Below are 22,245 nucleotides of genomic sequence, written 5' to 3' on the forward strand. Positions count from 1 at the left end.
AAGGGGTTCTGCTGTGGTGGAGGCCTCTCAGGGGAGCTCATCTCGGCTGCGTCTCTGATTTCTCCTGAAAGTGTGTTGGGTGGGGGATGAGGACGGAGCAGGTTAGTCTCCAGAGTTCGGGCGCTTGCTCCATGAAGGATGTGTTAACAATTATAGAAACGGCTTGAAAAAAAGCTTTGAAGTTTAATCTGGATTTGAAAGTTGTATTACCCGTCCTAGCAGTAACTTTTTATTGTATCTCTGGAAATTGGTAAAATTGTCAGTCTGGCTGGGGAGGCATTGATTAAAACCTGAGAAAAGAAACAACAGAGAATGTAAGAAGAGCTGAAGTGAGGGAGAATTACTTACCTCAGCTGCTCTGCATTCTACTTACCTCCACTGTGCTGTCCGGGATCTTTTCCCCCAAGTCTTTTTTGGCTGTCAAAAATAAAACAAATCCCCTTTTCAGTGATGAAAAATGTTTCTCATGTCAAGAGTTTCCTATGAAATAGGGCTTTCACCCAACAACGAAAGAAACAGAAAATCTTTGTATGAGTTTTATCAATTAACCAATAATTAATTGATGAAATCTACATCAATCTGCATGTGAATAAACCAATACCACTGAAGAGAAAAAGCATGCTTTTCTTGCTATTAGAAGACACACAAGTCCCTGCACTTTTTAGAAGAGGCTTCCCTCATGTCTGAACACATGAAATAATTAACAGGATTTTATAATATCTACTCCCCTATCAATCATAAGGCCCTGATCTGGATGGTCCAGACTAGCCCGATCTTGTTAGATCATGGAAGCTAAACAGGATCAGCCATGGTTGTTAGGTGAGAGACCACCAAGGAAGTCCAGGGTCACTATGCTGAGGTAAACAAAAGCAAACCACCTCTGCTCATCTCTTGCCTTGAAAGCCCAAACTATAGGGCACCTTACGCAACACACGAGTCATGGAAATTTGGAGACCTTCTGCCAGCACCTGTACTTGTCTGCCAAAGTTCCAAGCTGGAAACTCTATGGCTCTACCATAGAGTTTCTGGTAATTCCTGGAGCTACCCTTCATTCTCTTTGGGTTTTCCCTTGAAGTGGTGTAGCAGTGCAGACAATGTGCCCCCCCCCCACCATGACCCTGACAATGGGTGCCAGGCAAAGCAAAAAAATCTAAACTGAGAGCCAGTTTGGTGTAGTGGTTAAGAGCGCAGGACTCTAATCTTTTTGCCTAAAATAGATATACCCACTGAGGCTATAGAAGTCAGACTCTGTCCCTGTTGGCTTCCCTAGTTTATTCACTACAATATTGAAAGGTACATACAGATTTGCCCGAATAAATATGCATGATATTTTCAACTTTTGAATTCTGAACCACCAGGCAGCCAAAGGATAAGCCAGAGGCCTTCCAGGTCACATTTCAGACCTGGAAAAAGTACTGACTCTGAGGAAGTGGTCTAAGAACACATAGTCGTGTTGAATATATTCCTTGGCAAATAAGTTTTTTTAAAGAAAGGAAGGAAGGAAGGAAGTCTTCTACTTAGGCATAAATCAAATATTATATCTATAGGAGTATCCTTCAAAGTGATTGAACACACCTAGCCCTTCCTGTTTTCATCCAATTCTCCTATGCACCAAATCCAATCGTCCAAGACAATTAACTAATCAAGTGTGGCATAGTGGTTAGAAAGTTAGACTAGGATCTGAAGATGCAGGTTTGAATCCCCACTATTCTGTGTAAGACTGCTGGTGACCTTAGGCCAGACACACTATCACAGCCTCACAGGGTTGTCATGACGATAGAACAGAAGAGAGGGAAATGATATAAACTGCTTTGAGTCTCCAATGGGGAAAAATGAAGTAAATAAATAAATAAATCTTCTGGGTAGGAAATGAAGACCCAGAGAAACCTCTCACCTGTAGGAGATCCTTGCTTGGATTGTGTTTCCATCTGAGACCCATTGCTCCTTAAGGAAAGATGCTTTGCCCCATGCTGTTTTTCCAGCTCCCCTGGAAGCAGGGGGGAAACATCAAATGAATGGAGAGAGAAAGTCAAACAAAGTACAGCAAAAGGAGAGAAGGAAAGGGGAACATGAAAGCAAGGTAAAAGGCAAAAGAAGCAACTGGGTAGAGAAATAGGTTAGAGAATGCACACACCCTGTGCATGCGCATGCCATGCACATGTACACATATACACATATTACAAAAGTCAATAATGCCGGGAAAAGTGGAAGGCAGTAGGAAAAGAGAAAGACCCAAAATGAGATGGCTTGACTCAATAAATGAAGCCACGACCTCCAGTTTGCAAGATCTGAGCAAGTCTGTTAATGATAGGACAATTTGGAGGTCTTTCGTTCGTAGGCACCTTTAAGACTAACCAACTCATTTGTAGCATAAGCTTTTGAGAACCACAGCTCTCTTCAGTGAGGAGAGCTGTGGTTCTCGAAAGCTTATGCTACAAATAAGTTGGTTAGTCTTAAACGTGCTACTGGACTCTTTACTATTTTGCAACTACAGACTAACATGGCTAACTCCTCTGGATCTTCCTTCATAGGGTCACCATAGGTCAGAGGTGACTTGTCAGCACATAATGCACACACATATATTGAAATATCTAGTAGTAACTGGGGAGGCCTCTTTGGTGGCAGGCAGCAGAATCAGGCCACCAGCAGGCAAGGCAGGGGCTTTATACTCAGAGGATTTGTGAAGTATGCAGGAAAATATGCCTTAGTAAAGAGACCAAAAGGGAGGGGGAAGTCATTTAAAATGGTCTGATGAAAATGCTCCAAGGGGCCAGGACAGCTGCTGAGATTCAGTTAAGGGAGGAAAAACCAGAAGGGAGGGATGAGAGCTTACAAAATTGGGGGTGGGGGGGGGAATGAGAGGGTTCCTCTCGTGCAATTCTTCACGGGCCTCCGGCTTACGAAACGTAATTTCAGCATTATGTGGATCTACTGCAACCAGGGATGTGTTTATGATTTGGAAGATATCAAAAATTTATGCCTAATATCTATCTTCTATGCTAAGGAAATACAAATCCTGAAACCTGCTTAAATTATACACAAGCATATTTAGGAGCATTTGCTTGATTAGAATGCTTGATTCTGTATCTGCTGAACAAAGCAGCAGATCTAGAACGAGAAGGATAGCTGGGGAGCTCTGCGCATTCATGAAAACCAAAAGTATGTTTTTCAAATTAAAGTTGAGTTTCTCAAGGTAATGGCCATTTTCACACGGCCAGGTGCCGGGAAGATCGCGCGAAACTCATGCCATAAAAGTGCCTTCCTAGCGCAATTTCTCAGCACGATCCCATTTAATGGCCCTTTTTCTGACCATCATCGGGCCATTAAAGGGGATCCGCAGGGAGATCGTGCTAGAAAGATGCTTCATGCTGTGAGTTTGCGCGATCTCCAAGGGCGCATGTGAAAACGGCCAAGATGTTTGGAATGGTGCTCAGTTTGGGCTGAGCCACACTGCACGAGTGCTTTTAATGAACATTTCCCCATTCTGTCAAAAGTGCCCTCTTTCAGGAGATTTTTCATGGAGGTCACAATGAACATTTGCATACAGCTGTGCTCCTCTCTTCCCAGTACCTGTTCAGGGTGAGCGCAACGCCTCCTGCTGACACTCTGAATTGACTGTAGTATACCACTGCTAAGCCAATTCAGAATGAGGACAAGAGGTATTGGCCTCACTCTGGATTGGTTTTCTGTTGATAACATGTAGGCAAATCTGATTGGTTACATGGCATATCCCAAAGACTACACAATCCTCAATTGACTAGGATAATTTTTCTAGGGAGCTTTTGAACCCTTAAAAGCTCTAATTTCTCCATGAAAATCTACAGATGTAAACTCTCACTGCAAATTTAAAAATTGTGTTCATTCTCAATATTTACTATTTTTCCTATTTTACAGATAGGAAACTGAGAAAAATAATGAGTTGTCTAACACTGTAACATATCAACTCCATGACAGAGGTCAAACTGGAATTCAAATACTTTTTTCTGTTTCTTGAATGACACTAGTTTTTTACAGACACTAATTTTAAGAGAATGTTTTTAAAAAACAGGTAAATGTTGCTTTTGAACAGCTGGATGGATAAAAACTTCATGTCCGTATATTCCTGCTTTTTTCCAGCTGTCCTGCAGCTTCCTTCCTAAATATTTTCCAGGTAATCTGGACAAAAAAAGTCTGCATCTCTCCCCTTATACCTTCACAATGAAAAGAGCTAGAGACTTTTAAAAACAGAAGCTGGGAATTCAGAGGAACTAGTACATCATGACAATAGATCATTATTAACATCATTGTGTTATAGCACAATAGCAACTTCTGATTTTTAAAAAAGCCCCCAGAAAGCCTTCCAGTGGTACAGTGAAAACATTGGCTGTGAGGGACTGACAAATGATGTCAATGTGAGCAGGACCTCTGAAAACGTGCTTGGTCTTTCAAACAAGACCGTAGCAAAGAAGACTTGGCAAACCAGCGGAAAACCCAGAAAGGGGATGATTAGAGGATGACCTTGTAGATGCTCAAAACTAAAGCGCTTTGAGATAGAAGCAAAGGTGGAGCAAAACATCTGAGTGCAAGTAGCCTGATAAACACCTAGCAAGGGCATGAGGCACAGTCCCTTATTTAGGGCTGTAATTCCCTCCCACCTCCGGCCACCTTCTCCTTGTTTTGCAAGCAGATTCCGATACGAGGTTCTTTCAGACTAGTGGTCTCTTGCATGCAATCTGCAATGGTCCTGTAAGGCCCCTAAGCATTGCGTCTTAATCCCCTGTGACATGACTGTTTCCCTGATCCAAAGCCAATTATTATATATTTGTATTACTATTAAATTCCATATTTTTGAATATCTAACACACTGTGCTTCATGTTATCATTAAAAAATTAACGCAACAAGCACAAATGGGTTTCTGGTCACGTGGCCATTATTGAAAAAACATGGGTGCCCTGAGTTAGACGTGCAATGGAACATAGAATAGTTAGATTAAAGGTGGAAAGGGGCCACAGTATTTTCACCCTCTGCTCTAAGACAGTACTGTATATCAGTGGTCAGCAAGAAAGAAGCATCTGTACAATACTTAATTTTTGCACACTCCTAATTCAGAGCATTAGCTGAAGCGCCAGGAACTGCTGTGGTCCTGCCCCCTGATCTCCAGACAGAGGGCAATCTAAACTCCCCTCTGTCTGGAGATCAGGGGGTGGGGCCACCAGCCATGTGACCATTTTCAAGAGGTTCCGGAACTCCGTTCCACCGCGTTCCTGCTGAAAAAAAGCCCTGGCCTTTCCTGAGATACAAATAGCTTCTGAATGGCACTATATGTACCCTCATATCACAAACACACAGAATATTGTTGATTATATTTTTTTTCAAGAATAACTTCTAGTCAAATGAGTTAAGAACTTTCTTTTACCCAATGACCACATCACAATCAAGGGTGCCATTTTGGAGTGGGAGTTCAGATCACATGAGGCTATTCCTTAGGAGCATTTATTGTTTCTGCATACTGAGGGTTTAGTGGTACAGTCGATAAAGTGGGTCCATTTGGTAGACATGCATGCCAAATGTGTAAAAACCTTCACTTAGAAAACAAAGAGTGCCAGCCAGATTATCCTGTGATGATATTGCTATTGTTATTGTGAAGTATTACAAAGTTTTCAAAGTGGAGATAACAAATGCTGTTCAATTGTTGATTAGGAGATGATTGCAATTTAATATTGAATATATCCCAAATAGAGCCTAGCCAATAATCCTCCCTCTGCCCTCTTTTGAAATCAAAAATGGCACCCCTGCCAACAACAAACAGAAAAAGACCCAAGACACAGACATGTGTACATACAGATAGAATGACTGCATGAAGTCTGGACTGCGCCGGGAGCCTTACATTCAATGCGAATCTGTTCTAGCTCCATCACCTCTGCTATCGATTCTTTTAGGTCTTCCACAAACTTCTGCATTTCCTCTGCACCCAGAGCACAGAAATGGAGGACCTGCTTCTTCTCTGAGCCTGAAACTGGAGTTACCAAAGTGATGCCATGGGGGTAATCTAAGAAAAAGAGGGGCAAGGAGAGGAAACATGCATTTTAAAGTAAGAGGAGATTGACGTGATTCCACTAATTATAGATCAATTAGTAATAGACTTTGTCACCCAACTTTATGCCAAATGTTCCTAAGAATGAAACCTTAAGGTTCAAAAGGAAGTGCGTGGACAGTATTGTTAAGAGGGTTCTTTGAGCTGATTTTAAAAGATTGCAAAGAGACACAGGGGTGGGTGCAGTCAATTAAGTTTGTTGGTCTTAGATTATTTATTATACTTATATCTCACTTTCCCTTTAAGGAATTACAAGGGGCTTACGCACAGCTCCTGGTAGTCTCCCATTCAAGAATCTTCCAGGCCCAAACCTGCTTCTGTTCAGCAACAGAACTATGTCCAAACCATTCTCTGATTAAGCAACAGACTCAGCAGTTCCCCAAGTTTCCAAATGTATGAAAACCCCACAACATCAATCCTGTCCTCTAGTGCCATCTGGCAAATACCCAAGAGGGTGGCAAACTTACATTCATTCTCGAAGAGGTGGAACTGCATCCCTAACAAGCCAACCGATTTGCAAAAGGTGTAGGTGGAGGAGCTTTTCTTCTTGGGGCAAAGCTTAAGAATCTGTTAAAGGACAGAGTGGAAGAAAGAGAATTTCAGAGGCATCAGTGAAGACCTGTCGACAGGAGGGAGGTAAGCACGATACAAATTCCTTAGAAGGCAACTGAAGGGAGGGAGAGAAGCCCCACTAATGCATCACCAGAGTAATTTGGGCTGCTTTCACACATGCTGGATAATGCGCTTTCAATGCACGTTCAATGCACTTTAACGATAGTTTCACACATTGCATGAAAAAGTGCATGGAAAGAGCATTATCCAACGTGCGTGGAAGCAGCCTCAGTATTGTCAGGACAGGAGATCTTTTTGCTTTGACTTGCATTAAGGAATGCAAGGTTGGACTGCAGGTCCATTTTACTAATAGTGATCCTTCTCTCTGAGGCATATCTGCTTTGACCAGGGGAAAGCACAGCTATTAGTAGAATGGATTTATGGATCCAGCCCTCTCTACCTTGGTCCTCTCTAGCTTTTCCAGGTTGGGCCTGAGGTTGTAGAGCTAGATGCACACAAACAAATATGAAGCTGCCTTATACTTGATCAGACCCTTGGCCCATCAAGGTCAGTATTGTCTACTCAGACTGGCAACAGCTCTCCAGGGTCTCAGGCAGAGGTCTTCCACATCACCTACTGCCTGGTCCTTTTAGCTGGCATTGTCAGAGACTGAACCTGGCACCTTGTACATGCAAAGCTGAGGCTCTTCCACTGAACCACAGCACCTCCCTAATTTCTAATGCTGAGCATATCTCAAAGAAGTCCCGTCCTCCATCTTAAGATGTGACTGCAGATGGGTTTGCACATCCAAATGAGAATATAAGATCCCCTGAGAACAATGAAATATTATAGTTTTAAAATGCTACGAGTTAAAAAAAAAACCCACACAGACAGTTTCAAAAGAACTACGCTGCAGGCAGGGTTTTTATGTATACTGCAGGGAGGCCTGTCAAATCTCCTTGTCAATTTCATAGACATTTTTTCTTAGAAAGTTCACCGAGCTGCTCCAAAAAAAGCAGGATAGATTCAGGAGGTCCATGTATATTCTAACTTACAGTGACTTTTGCAGTCACCATGTAGTGGTATCTACACAGCAGTTCCTGGCGCTTCAGCTAATGCTCTGAATTAGGAGTGTGCAAAAATTAAGTATTGTACAGATGCTTCTTTCTTGCTGACCACTGATATACAGTGCTGTCTTAGAGCAGAGGGTGAAAATACTGTGGCCCCTTTCCACCTTTAATCTAACTATTCTATGTTCCATTGCACGTCTAACTCAGGGCACCCATGTTTTTTCAATAATGGCCACGTGACCAGAAACCCATTTGTGCTTGTTGCGTTAATTTTTTAATGATAACATGAAGCACAGTGTGTTAGATATTCAAAAATATGGAATTTAATAGTAATACAAATATATAATAATTGTGTGCCATCCAGTCGCAACCAACTCATGACAACTCTGGGAGCATGAGACTCTCAAGCAAGAGATGCGCAGAGGGGTTTTGCCATTGCCTTCCTCTGCACAGCAAATTCTGTCTTCCTTGGTGGTCTCCCATCCAAACCACGGTGGACCCTACTTGGTTTCACATGCTCTGACAAGATCAGGTTAGTCTGGGCTATTTGGTTGCTGTAATACAAAAACAGCCCCCAAATAGTTTAATCGGCTTTATTCAAAGAGCACAGCTACAGGCCTAGTGGTATTCATTGACCAATTTTGACCAAGTCAATGGGAATACTGGTATTTAACAGGCTAAACCATTATCAAGAATGGGGGGGGGGGGTATTCAGTCAGGGCCCATCTCAATTCTGACAGTGATTTACATCACTGATGGTGACTCTCAGCTTTGATATCAGCAGTTTCATGAAAGGGAAAGTACTTTCATAGAGTCAGATGGGCCCAAACATTGCCTATTGTTTGATCACACAGCCAGAAATTCCAGGATAATTTTGGGATTCGTATACTTGTCTCCACATTTCCAGGTATACTGCGTTTCCTTGGTGGGCATAGTTTGCTTCCACTTCAATCATTTCCTCTTGAAACTGAGACACACTGATAAGGCAGATCAGTGATTGTTCACGATGCCTCAGTTTTGTGATATAATTGTAGTGGAATTAAACTTGAACAGCTAAAAAAAAAGTTGCCACATGTTGGATGCCTGGTTATTAACTGGATGGGAATAACCCAATTCCCCCAAGATGTTTTCTCACACATGCTGTCAGCTGTATTTGTGACTACCAAGTTGTCATTCTTCATGATGGGAGCAGGCCCAGTAAAAGAAAAGACAGAAATCTGCTCTTAGAATTGCTGCTCCAGGGAAACAAATGTATAAACGTTTCATTACTTGTTGAAGCAAATCAATGATATGGCATCAAAGGTGCCATATAACACTGATACACTTGCTTGATGTCTTTACAGGCTTATTATTAAAATCAGTCCTTGGATGCCCCTTCCATGGTCTGTCCTTTTCTGGATAACATGAGTTACTCTGTTTGAAATTTTGGAGTAAAGGATTGTCACTCACGACAGGACACTGGACTAGATTGGGTGCAGTCCTTTTAGCATTCCACAAACCTAGAATATGGGAGGGAGGATTCACAACTGAAAGCTTTCCTGCACCAAAAAATGCTATGCTCGTGAAATGCCATTATGTCAGGGAGACATGGTCTGGAGTAATCTGAGGTATTTGCTTTCTATGTGGAGAAAGTTTTCTAAGAAGGGGAGGCTAAATATGGAATGCCCCACCTGCGACAGGATATGGTAAAATCCAGGGGAGAGACCCTCTGCTTTTTCTGAATGTATTCCACACACTGGAAGGGAAGCTGCTGAACTGGAATTCATATGTAAATTTGACTCAGTCAGATTTGGACTGAATAGTTCTCATTATCAGAAGTAACTGCCTCCAGGCATTCTATTCAGATTCTGCCATGGAGGGGAGGGGTCACACCCAGCCTGGATTGTGCATTCCACCTCTTTCATGAACTTATTTACATTAACATGGCCCTTACTCCTTGCACTCTCTCCCCCCTCCCTCACCACCTATATATCTCTGGCCAGTTTCTTCATACCCTCCATGCATCTGACGAAGAGAGCTGTGGCTCTCAAAAGCTTATGCTACAGTAAAGTTGGTTAGTCTTAAAGGTGCTACTGGACTCTTTGCTATTTTGCTACTGCAGTCTAACACGGCTAACTCCTCTGGATCTATGTTCTACACTCTGTGACCCTCAAAAGCCAAAAGCCACTCACCACCAGCAAGTCATTAAAGAGAAAAACCTCCCTCTGGTGAGCCGCTTGCTTCTGCACTTTGTTCACGTCCGTCACTTCATAAAGGCGGCTGCAGCAAACCAACCGGCGGTGTGGCACTGACAGGACCTAGAAGGCAGAGACTGAATGGGAAAGGTCCCCATCCTTATCCACCATTCCCAAGCCATTGCACACTTACGACCGGCAGGAGCTTGGAGCTGGCTCACAAGGAGATCCCCTCTCTCTCTCCCCTTTGACTGCCCTCACTGACAAACTTGTCAGGAAGGAGGCTGAACTTCACCCCTGTATAAGCTCCTCCTCCTGCATGGGGGGTGGGGGGGTGTTGAGTTTGCCTAGTAGCAGAGCTGCTCCTCTCAGCCACCCAGCTCAACCCTTTAAATCAGGCCTGGCATCCACCAAGCCCTGTCCTGTCCCACCCCCTGTGCATCAAGGCCATGACAATCTGGAAGGGATAAACCTCCCACCACAGATCCAATACAAACTCTTTGTCAAACCAACAACCCGACCCTCTGTAATCTCTTTATGCTTGCAGTCCCACATGTCAGAAAAGCCAGGAGCCCACCCATCCCCTCTGGTGTCACCAGGTATAGTTGGTGGGCTCCACTCAACTTGATGGGCCCACAAGGTGCAAGCCTGCTTCATACAAAGAGTGACACTTCAGGGCTTTCCCTGCTTTGCAACATCTCACCCTACCATAAATCAGAGGATAAGCTAGGAATCTGCACAGCTGCAGTAAAGAAATAGGGGCCTCTGATAGAGAATCTTTCAGTTGACTGGAGTCAAAAAACCAAGTTTCTAATCCTCATGACTGTTGAGAAACTAATGGAGAATATGAGGAATGTTACAAAGCAACATAAACATAAGCTATGTATATCAGGATAGACAAAAGAAAGTACTTCATATAAGATGTAACTAACTTGAGGAACTCTCTGCTATGGGAGATGGTGGTGGCCACTGGCTTAGGTAGTTTTAAAAGGGGCTTGGACAGATTCAGGGAGAATTGTTCCATCCATGATGGCACAACAGGGCCTCCGTACTCGAGGCAGCCTACCTCTGAATGTCTGTTGTTACAGGTCAGTGTCAGAGGAAAGCTTTGGCCCCTCTGCTCCTGCTGTGGGCCTTTCAGGGCACCCAGCTGGCCACCGTGGAGAAACAGGATACTGAACCTTTGGTATGAGTGCTGCTTATCTTAAATTTTGGGCGGAGGGGAACAAACAGGGCAAATACCCACGATGTGTCTGGACTCACCGTTTTCATTCCAACAATGGATTTTTCCACTTTGGTCACATAAGTCACATGATCTTCATTGGATTTGAGCTCTCTTTGCTGGATCCTTTCATAAATACCAACCACCAGTTCCCGGGGGATATCAGCTCCATCATCTACGCCTGCAAAGCATGAAGTAGAGCGAATTAGGCACAGGGAGCTACAAAGGCAGATGAGAGTCTAAGATACTAAAAACCATAATTGGGCAATAATATGCAACATTATGTCTGTTATTAGTTAAAACTCTGTTCCCAAGCCCTGCTCTCTGTGCTCCCGCTCATGGAGGCGAGGCAGGTGTAGACTACAGACAGGGCTTTCTCTGTAGCTGCACCTTGGCACAACAACGAGCTCCCCCTTGTAGCTTGCTTGGCATCTATTTTATTATCTTTTAGGTACCTGCCCCAAACATTTCTCCTTACCCAGGTTTTTAACTGAAGTGTTACCTAGTCCTTTATAGTTACCATTGTTAAGGCCCACATCTAGCCTGACACCTATTTTATGACAGCTATTTTATCAACCTCTAAGTAAAACCTTTAGGAGGAGTCATTCGCAGCTAGGGAGTGCGATGTCATCAATATGCAGATGACGCCCAACTCTATATCTCGCTATCCAGGTCCCCACAGGATGCGGTAGAAATCTTACATCGCTGCCTGACAGCTGTGGTAAAATGGCTGAAAAATAACAAATGGAAATTGAATCCAGACAAGACTGAAGTGATGCTTGTTGGGAAGGCAGAGATCTTGAAAGATATTGTACTCTCCACTTTCGATGGAGTTCATCTGAGCCTTGCAGACTCTGTTAAGAGCCTTGGAGGTCATACTGGATCCAGCGTTATTACTTGAAAAAAATTAAGGCAGCCGCAAAAAATGCTTACTACAATCTCACTTTAGCCTGGAAGATGGCTTCTTACCTTGACATGGCCAATCTGGCAACCTGGATCCATGCTATGGTAACATCAAAACTTGACTATTGTAACGCACTATACATTGGTCTCCCATCTAAGTTAACTAGGAGGCTCCAGTTGGTACAAAATGCCGCAGCTTGACTGTGAGCAGGAGTGAGCAGGAGCATGAACATCACTCCCATCCTACAGTCACTCCACTGGCTACCTATCAGCTACCATGCTCAATTCAAGGTATTGGTTATTACATACAAAACTCTTCAAGGCCTTGGCCCAGCATACCTATGGGACCACCTCCTTTCCTATGTCCCTCCATGGCAGCTTTGCTCATCAGAACAGGGTCTCTTGCAGGTGCCAGCCTGCACATGGGTAAAATCAACAGTAGCTCACACACGGGCTTTCTCTGTGGTGGCCCCTACCCTGTGAAACGGACTACTTGAGGAGGTCAGGAGAGCCCCTGCTCTCCTGGCTTTCCACAAACTATGCAAAACCGAATTAGTCAAAAAGGCTTTTTACTCAGATAGGAGGGAAGAATTGGAGGGAGGGGGTCTCAGATGCTTTGCTAATGAGTTAAGGACCATAGACTTCACCACTATGTTGCCTTGCATATTATCTGTTGCTCTGAATATGTACTCCTATATACTACCTGTGCTTCATTTTATCTAATGTCAGTCCTAGAACTGATTATGTTCTATTTCAGCAATTCTTCAACTCTGTATTGGATCCTTGCTATTGCTATGTCTTTGTAAAATCCTATGTCATTGTTTACAGAAATGTCCTTGACACTGTATGGAAATGTCCTTGATATTGATTGTACTATTCTCACTCTATGTAATCCGCCTTGAGTCTCAGTGAGAAAGGCAAACTATAAATGACATAAATAAATAAATAAAATTACATCTGCCCCTGGAATTATTTTATTGCTGTTTTATGTTGTCATAACAATATATTTAAGTTGCTTCATTTTTTATGCTTTTAGTGAGTTCATTGTTGGTTCCATTGCTATACATTGTAAAGAGAAATTCTACGATCTTGAGGCACTATCAAAAATGTATGAACATGTTTGACACGAGACCACAAGTTTCTTTTTAATTTCTTTGTTCTTTGTAAGGAACTTTAAATGTGGACATATTTACATAATGAACAATGCAAATAGGCATGAGAGGTGTTGACTTTGCTTTCTCTGGCTCAGACACAAAGTCAGCTTTCCCACTGTTGTCTAGATGCACCACTGCCTTGGAGTATGCTTCACATAGGACTTAAAATTTCAGGGGATATACCTCACCCTCACCTCTCAGGTTCCGAATAAAATCCTCCAGCATCATCTTCCTGTCAGGTTTGATGTTAGGGCTGTACATATCTGTGTTGAGAAGGATGATGGCAAAGGCCAGGATGAAAATGGTGTCTGGGTTATGGAACTGCTGGACCATATCTGGGTTACACATGCAGTACCGTTGGCTGCAGGTAGAAAAAGACAAAAGTCACGGTACTGATACATGTTCTGAAAATCAAAGGCCTACCTGCTACTACTATGCAAATATACCTCGCTGGGGATGCTGAGGCCCCTTACACCTTGGCAAGTGATGGGGAAAAATGTAATTGTACCTACAATCCCTGAGCTGTGCCTCCAAATAAAAGAGTGTGTTAGGTGTTGATTCAAAAGAACAGACCACACCTGATAAAATTTTGCCCCAGTTTGTTCATATGTGTTATCCAACCAACAAAAGGGAACCACTTCCTAAAGTACACAAAACCAAGAGAGCACCTGTCCCATCGTGTCATTGTTCTTTCGATATTGGAGGTTAAAATTGTAGAAACAGATATTGATAAGCAACGGCCTGAAGAAGGAAGTGGGCTGAAACGAGTGAAAGTGAAGGAGACCGGTTAAGCTCGTCGCCGTGAACACTGGTTTCAGTGAACTTAATAGCCACTATTGGCCCATTGTGGCATTGCTGCTACCATTGATATTTTATGGACATTTTGATTGTAAATACATCTTGCATTAGCGGTACATATTGAACTTATTCTCTTTCAATGAAACTTAATTCGAACCGGATTTACACTGGATATTGATTTTGTATTTCATCGGTCTGTAAACTGGGCGTTATGGTTTTGTAAGTTCGGGACTGTACGAGATTTAATTATCGGAATTACACTGTAATTATTGTGTGTGGTTGTGACTTCCTTGAGCCTGTGTGCTCTCTTGGTTTTGCATATGTGTTATCCACCAAAACAGATCTATGGTAGAAATTTTTAAATATGACATAGACAAAAACTAACATGTGAAAACAACACATCATCTGAATTTGCCCGCAAGATACATCCATACAGCCATATATTTTTTTCCAGGAAGCTTCTGTCACATGTCAGCATGACCTCATTGGCAAAAGGTTGAGTCAAGAATCTTGCTGTCTGAGTCATTACAAAAACACGGTTTTCCATCACATAATATTTCTCTTCCCTTTGAGCCCATGCGAGCAGCTCCCTTCAGTGGAAAGCTGGATATGCCTGCCATGGGCTCAACATTTAGTTGGTTGGCTGAATTCATTCAAATGTGTCTGGAGTAAACGGATCTCATAAAGGATTGACTGTTCTTCCAGGTCCTATTTAATGGCAGAAGGAAGGCTAACAGGATATATCTTACCTGTTTTAACCTTAACCCAAAGTCAGGAACTCTCTAGTAGTGCACACAACATGATGCAGTCAAACTCATGCAGCTGAGGTGATGCAGAAGTGTGAGATACAAGCACTGAACACAGTACACAGGCTGCTACTATCGCCTGCACTGCGACACAAAGAACAGCAATGAAGAAGCACCCCAGAAATCTCTTTTGAAAGAAACCAGAGGCACGAACATTACCTCAGCTCAGGAAAGTTTGACCTAAGAGATGTCAATAATGCAGGAAGGCAGGATACAGACTCCAATAACTTATGGTCAATTTGATACCAGGAGTGAGGCGAAAAACATCCTTTTATTTTCCATCTCAAAGATCATAAGTATTGAGTGATGAATGGGGTCTCCAGAAGGAAAGGGGACACTCTGATGTGACAGACTTGGCACAGGGACTGATTAGGATAACACGATCAATATGCCCGCAATGGGTAATGACTTCATGATTTTTGCTATGGCAATCAGTTTTTTTAGAATGAAAACTTCATAAACGGGATATACAGATGTATTTTACTAGGAAGTTTCATGTCATTATGACAGTCAATATGGAGTGCAGAAGGAAGGCTTGTTTATTGCAGTACAGTTTATTGTTTATTGGGCAGTACAGTGTATTGATGCCTGCTCTGCACACAAAGATAGACCTCACACACACACAAATGTGCTTATGGGATCTCTCGAGTGGAAGGCAGCCTGCTCCCATGTGCTCTACCCAAGGGAACTGGATATATTTCAAAAGCACAATATTGGAGTATGGGCATCAGAAAAGCATGCATCTTCTAAATATGTGGAACTGTCCCAATGAAGAACGTTTACGGCTTGAAATACATTGGATCTTTTACATTTTAAATATATTGATTTTTTAAAAATTCGTTATCTCCCAATTTTGGATTCCATTTTATAAATATCTCTATGTTGTACCTTGCAATAAAAAGAGTGAGCCAATGGCCTGGAAGATGCCTCCAATACACACTCACAATGTCACGGCTGAGAAGCCTATGACAACAGGGAATGGTGACTTCGTTTCTTTTGAGCTAATCCTTGCAAGTGCCTGCCTTTCTCTGACCACAGAGGACCACGTCATGTGGAAACTTACTATTCCCAGAAACTTACATTCCTGGGCCAGAAACAGTTCTTGTAGCACAGCTGCTTTTCCTCTACCGGGTTTCACAGTCTTGCCATTTGCCCGTTGTCCTTTCTGTTTTCCATCCCCATTTCCTCTTCTCCATTTAGGCAATCTCCAGCATTCTTGCTCTTACCTGAAGGCCTCAATTAGACGTTCCACCTTCTGGGCCTCTCCTTGCACTCGGATGTGGGCCTGAAATTTCCGCAAAGCTTCATCAAGCTCCATGCCAGAGAAGTCCATCTCATCTACAACACAGCTAAGAAAAAGGATAAATAAAATGTTTCACCATCAACCCTGTGCAGAACACTTTCTCAGAACATATCCAACCAAGGCTGGAATGGACTTAGGGTTGCAGCCAGTGGGCAAGCAGGCGTCTGATTAGATGGCGTGTTAAACTCCATGGGAAAACCCCAATCCAATCTGTGTTTAATGCGTGACCCAATGCTCACCTTTAAAGGGGGGGGGAGCACAAATTGACTCCAGAGCTGGAGGCAGGAGGAGCTTTATCATCCCCTCTTTTCCACCCCACATGCTTTAGCTAGCTGCAAACAGCTCTGATGAGAGGGCTGTTTGCCTTACTTCCAGTTCCATGTGTCTACCCAACAGATATATTGAACAGGCATTTAGATAAACAGCCTGCCCCCCACAGCCCTTTTCTGCCAGCAGAAGTGTGCAGAGGAAGGGAGGGAATGATGAAACTCCTACTGCTGTGTGTGCTTGGTAGCTGAAATCTGTCACATACTCTATTTTTAAGATGGGTGTTGAGTCACACATTAAACACAAGTTAGGTTGGTGTTTCCCCAACCCAGCTCACTTTTAACTTATTGTCTAATAAGACCCTGGAAGGGCCCTCTCTAGGAACTGAATGATGTCAGTCCTCTCTAGGAACTACCATAGAGTTTTGGCCAATTCCTAGAGAGTTTGAACTAATTTCTGGAGAGGTAAGACTTCACTTCCAGGTTTACCCAGAAGTGAGGTCACACCGTCTGCCAAAAGCCATTTTTTATTTTTCTCCTGCCACCGCTCTAAGCCCATAGGGGGGCTGGCAATCCTAGCTGGAATTCATCCCGTTTCCTTCCTGTATCTGCTGTTTTGGCTCAGGAAAATGGCACAGGGGAGACAGGAGCCTCTTCTCTTCCTGTGCCATCCCAAGGGCAAGCTGGCAGTATAAGACAAGTAGTTAGAAGTGCTTTGAGAGAAGCTTCACTTCATAGGGTATACACATATATTCTACTGTCACCTCGAGTAAGATACAAAAAGCAGTATCAATTGTTTACCAAAGGCTAAAGGGGAATAACTAAACATACTACAAGTAGCGATACCTGTTTTAAAGCATCTTCAACAGAGATCCTGGTTCTTTCTGTTCCTGGGGAACTGCTGATACTGAACTTAGCTTTAAAAGGGAGAAAAATCAATGTAACTGATCCTCCAAGACAATCTCTATTTTTCCCCTCAAGGGGCAGATCAGAAGAAGTTTGCAGAAGAAGGAGTGCTAAAGTGTTATCCCTCCTCTTTTCTGTTGATTGCTTTTATTTCACTAACACATACGCTTAGTTTTCCCAAGGGGGCATATCAAGGCTTCTTGCTGCTAAATGCTTTGCTTTGATAACAGGCGAATATTTCCTGGTTAATCAATAATAGGCTTATTGTGGCAGTCACCTTTGGAGACTGTAAGGTTTTGAAAAAAGAAATGCATCCAGAGTGTTATGGTTCGTTGCACTAAGGCACTATTGAAGCTTGAAGCCTTGTCAACAGAGCAGAAGCTCAAGATCCCATCTTCTCTCTCAGGGTAAACACTGGAGACTATACTCTCCACGCTACTTACAGGGCATGAATTGAAGATCATAAGATCATCAGGTAAGTCTAATATACACAAATCATTCTCAAGAATTCTTTTTGATTTACTTGCTGGATTATTGGCAGTACCATAGATGGCAAGACAAGTGAGCCAGGCGTATCCCCATTAGAGATGGGCACGAATTGAATTACAACCCAAAAAAACACACGAACCAGACCAGTTCGTGGTTCACGAACCAGTGGTTCATGGAAGCTCGTTTCCACGAACTTCCACAAACTGGTCTACTGGTTCATTGGGTCGTATTTAAAGGGGCAGTTTAAATGGCCATTTCTCCAGGGAAATGGCCATATAAACTTTTCCTGCTGCTTGCAAGTGGCAGGTCCCTTTAAACTATCAGCCAGCAGGCGGCAGGAGGAGATCCCCCCCTCGCCACCGGCCAGCTGATAGTTTAAAGGGACATGCTGCAACAGGGCCCTTTAAACTGCCAAAACCCCAGCTCCCTGCCAGCTGATAGTTTAAAGGGACCTGCTGCTTGCAAGGCAGGAAAGAGCCCTTTAAACTGTTAAATGCCCCCTTTTCCTGCCGCTGCTAAGCGGCCGGAAAGGGGCATTTAAATCCCACAAACCACGAACTGGTTCGTAACTGGCCCCAGTTCCATACCAGTTCATGGTTCCTGGTTCATGAAAACTCACGAACCTCATGGTTCGTTTTTTTTTGGGGGGGGGGGGTTCATGCCCATCTCTAATCCCCATTTGCTGAGTGCCAATAGTGTTGATATACAACTGTTCTTCTAACTGCTGGCCTGTGAGTCAATGGCAAAATACATGCTTTGCATGCAGAAAATTCCTGGTTGGCATCTGCATTTAAAAGGATCTCAAGCAACAGCTGTTGGGAGAGATTTTTTGTGCCTGCAACTCGGGAGAGCTGCTGCCAACAGAGTAGATAATCTAATAGTCTTAAACAGTGTGAGACAGCTTCCTGTGTTGATATGTGTATATTAGCAAGCCAAGTTTGATGGGGTGGTGGTAGGCAGCCACTTTGACTTCCTCTTCTGGCCAACAGAATGGGAGTCTTACTTGAAAAACTGAGGGACACAGAACTAGCATAGGGTTGGTAAGAGAAATTCTCTTAATTCCTCTTTACCAGGTTTCTCCATGAAATACAACAATCCTTTTATTTTCCTTTTTTGGAGTCCGTTTCTAATCAATTCCGTTTTGACCAAATTCAGAAGGAGAAGCAGCAGGAAAGGAAGTTCTGCAAAATTTCAGAATTTCATTCTGTAGATGCTCAGAGGCAGGCAACGTCTTCCCAAGCCTTCCTATCTTCCTGCTAGAGCACCACTCTGGGGTATATAACATAAAACAATGGCAAGGGCTCCAGTTACAAAAGGGCATCTTGATTTCTCTTAAAAGAGAGAATAAGAGGAATCAATGGCTATATCTAAAGAAGTGAATTTCAGAAAAAGAAATTCCCTACCCTATAGCAATCCATGAGCTAAGGACAGATTGGGTTCCCTACCCCTAGCACTTCAACCATGCAGCTACGGCACAGAATCCTGAAATCAGTTTTCTAGAGGCACCTCTCCCTGCGAACAAGAGCAGTTCTACGGAACTGGTGGTGACAGAGGCAGCCAAATAATGTGTAGCTGACTAACTGTTCCAGGAAACATTTTCTCCTATATAACCCCCTCTCCCATTTAAGAAAGCAGCCAGTGCTAAAATTTAGATGTTTGTGGAGGCTAGTTTGGCACCCACTAGGAGCAGGGCCTTTTCAGTAGAGGCCACGTTTTTTTAAAAAGAGCTCCACAGAGAAACTCACATTCATCTCTTCACCAGCTAGTTAGATAACGGTGTATGAATTTATATAGTTGAGGGTTTTTTTAATTATGTGTTATGGGGGTTTTATGGCATTAATGTTTGACTTTATTTTGAAAACAACCTTGTAAGAAAATACTGTAAATAATAATAAAAAATTGAACTGTTTTGGAGACAGATGGAGATGTGAACGATCTGCCAAGAGCTCTGCCTATATATTTCTGCTACCCATTAGTAGTACTGACTGGTGCTTTTTACAGGGCTATTCATCTGATTTTTAATTGGTTTTAGACATGGATTATTATTTTCTAAATTGCCTTGAAAATGACCACTAAAAGGGGGCTTATAAATTTTGTTTAAAAAAAATAAATCAAGCAAATCAGGCAATATTTTACCAATGTAGAATCATGATCATATATCAATGGAACCCATGTTTATGTGGAAGTTTTTGTAAATCAGGAGTTGGCCAATGAAGAGGCAGAGGGTCTCAAAAGGCACTGCAGGACAACATTTGAGTGACAGCTCTTAACCATTTTCTTACACCACCTTTGAGATGGTTCTGTCTTCAGACAATCCTCTGACATTACAGATGGGATGACACATGGGAACCTCAACCCAATACCCTAGATGACAGTGGGAAGACACAGGGAGGGATTCTGCTGGTGCATATTCGGCCCTGAGGCATCTTGATCAGGACTTGTCATGGCAATGAAGACTCATGGCCAAAGGGTTTGGGAAAGGCAGGAAGCAGCTGTACCATCGTGGGGCTGGGATCTGCTCAGCCGAGCGCAATGACCTATTTTCCAGTTTTTCTGCTCAGGTGACAATGCAGCAGGAGGCAGCTTGCAATGAAAAGCATCGGTAATGAACTCACAGCCCACGCTCAGGGAGGGAACAGAGGAGAGGCAGCCAGGTGGAAACACTTAAAACCACAAGACACCAAGGAACAGTCTCTCCCCACCCACCACCAAAGGATTTCGGGCAAGCCGGGAGCAAAGCGCTTCCCTTACACAAGTCAATTAGAAATCATGCTAATCAGTTATTCCCATACTGGAGCCATGATTCTGACTCCGCTCTTTTTGCACGAATCCACTCTGTGAACACTGCTCTCCTCGGGAAGCACGGCGCTTGTAGCTGCTGGTTGGACAACCAGACGCCCGAAAGGACAGGACTTGGGTATCTTCAGCAGTTGGGTAGAAAAGGGACAAGAGCCTGTGATGATGAGGAAAAAATGCCTCCCCACTTCAAGAATTCTCTTTCAAAGGCACAAGATCCTGCCCTTCTGGGCATCTGGTTGCTGTTCTGTTTCTTTTGTAAATGTCTGTTATGGTCTATATGTTCTGCATAGAAGAAGGTGGCATGACTCAGCGATAGAGCATATGCTAGGCAGACAGAACATCTCCAGTGAAATAACCAGGAATAAGATGCCCAGGTGAGTCTCCTTGGGAAAGGAATTCAATTGGGAAGGGACTGCTTAATGAGACCAGGTCTCTCACCTTGTCTTTTCATTGCCTGTTGAGAGCCAGCAGGAGGAAATTTTTTTAAAATAGCGCTGCGACATCACTTCCAGCAAATAACCAGAAGTGATGTTTTACCACAGAATCTTGCCCAAATCCTAGAGCATCATCTCGAAGACGTGACATGATGTCACTTTTGGCATTCATCAGAAGTCACGTTGCACCACCAGAGCAACATTATTTTCCCCTTTACCTTTGCCACTTTGCTGGTTGCCAGCCATTCTCTGGCAAGCCCGGCATTACTACTGAAAAGGACCCGGATCTGGTAGACAATAAGCAGTCTCTGATGTGCTGATCTTGAGACAGAAAATGATGCTCCTTCTTTTCCCCCAGCTCAAGTATCTCCTTTATGCCATCAACTCCTATGCATGGCCTAAAGAAGGCAGCACTTCATATCCATTTTTACCAAGCCTGCTTGATTGCATTCATCCAGTTTTTAAGCAAAGAAATGTACAAAATGTGGACAGTGAGAAAACCAGCTTGCCCTCCAGGATAATGCATCAGAATACACTCAGCATTCCCCATCTAACAAACAACCTGCTACCGTTCACTAGAACGTCTCTTACATTCAGAAGAACAACCCCTGCCTTGCAAACAAATTGAAGAAGACAGCTGTGTCTGACCTTCCCAGAATCTTTCGACCCACAGAACAAATAATTCATACAACCACCACTAGTGCTGCCTGCCCCATTCATGATATGATGTGCCATCCACTGCAGGAAAGCCTATAAATGAACCGAGAATGCGCGACATTCTTGAGACCAAACAAAAGGGAAGGGAATCAGGGTAACATGGGTGGCCATGAATAAAACAATGACATACAAAGAAGCCACAGGAAAGTGCAAAGAAGCACATGTGAACAAAGGTACAAAAGTCATTGTGTAAATACATTGCTCATCTCTTTACCCTGGTAAGGGTAACACGCTCCATTTTTCCTTTCATTTCTTGTGTGGCTTTCTCTTTTCCTTCTGTGTCAACATAAATTGTGTATCAGAATTAGCAGTGATTAAAGCTAACTGGTTCCCATTGTAACCAGAAAATACCAGTTAAGAAAGAATCTAGTTAGCATTAACTATGGTGAATGCCGGTGCAGAGTCGAGATGAAGGCAAATGGGGAAGTGGGGGAGATACAACATGGAAGGAAAGGTAGCACGCACACGTCCATGACCCACAGTTGATGTTTTTAAGAGACTAATGAAGTTGAATCAGACCATTGGTCTATCCTCATCTATACTGTCTGCTTTGACCAGCAGAAGCTCTCCAGGGTCTC

General features: G+C 43.2%; 1 protein-coding gene across 1 annotated transcript in view; it reads right to left on the reverse strand.

Annotated features, from left to right (window-relative positions):
- Window positions 1–215: 215 nt before the first annotated feature.
- The window catches only part of IQSEC3 (IQ motif and Sec7 domain ArfGEF 3), a 35,458-nt gene continuing 13,428 nt past the window's right edge, over window positions 216–22,245 (reverse strand). Inside the window, exons 3-11 of the mRNA XM_054988950.1 lie at window positions 15,980–16,102; window positions 13,344–13,510; window positions 11,134–11,273; window positions 9,868–9,993; window positions 6,542–6,641; window positions 5,868–6,029; window positions 1,895–1,987; window positions 374–417; window positions 216–290 (exon numbers count right to left, since the gene is read on the reverse strand). Coding sequence (XP_054844925.1) covers window positions 216–290; window positions 374–417; window positions 1,895–1,987; window positions 5,868–6,029; window positions 6,542–6,641; window positions 9,868–9,993; window positions 11,134–11,273; window positions 13,344–13,510; window positions 15,980–16,102 — 1,030 coding nt within the window. The remainder of the gene's footprint in view (window positions 291–373; window positions 418–1,894; window positions 1,988–5,867; window positions 6,030–6,541; window positions 6,642–9,867; window positions 9,994–11,133; window positions 11,274–13,343; window positions 13,511–15,979; window positions 16,103–22,245) is intronic.

This window comes from Eublepharis macularius, chromosome 9 (assembly GCF_028583425.1).
Source record: "Eublepharis macularius isolate TG4126 chromosome 9, MPM_Emac_v1.0, whole genome shotgun sequence".
Classification (NCBI taxonomy): Eukaryota; Metazoa; Chordata; class Lepidosauria; order Squamata; family Eublepharidae; genus Eublepharis; species Eublepharis macularius.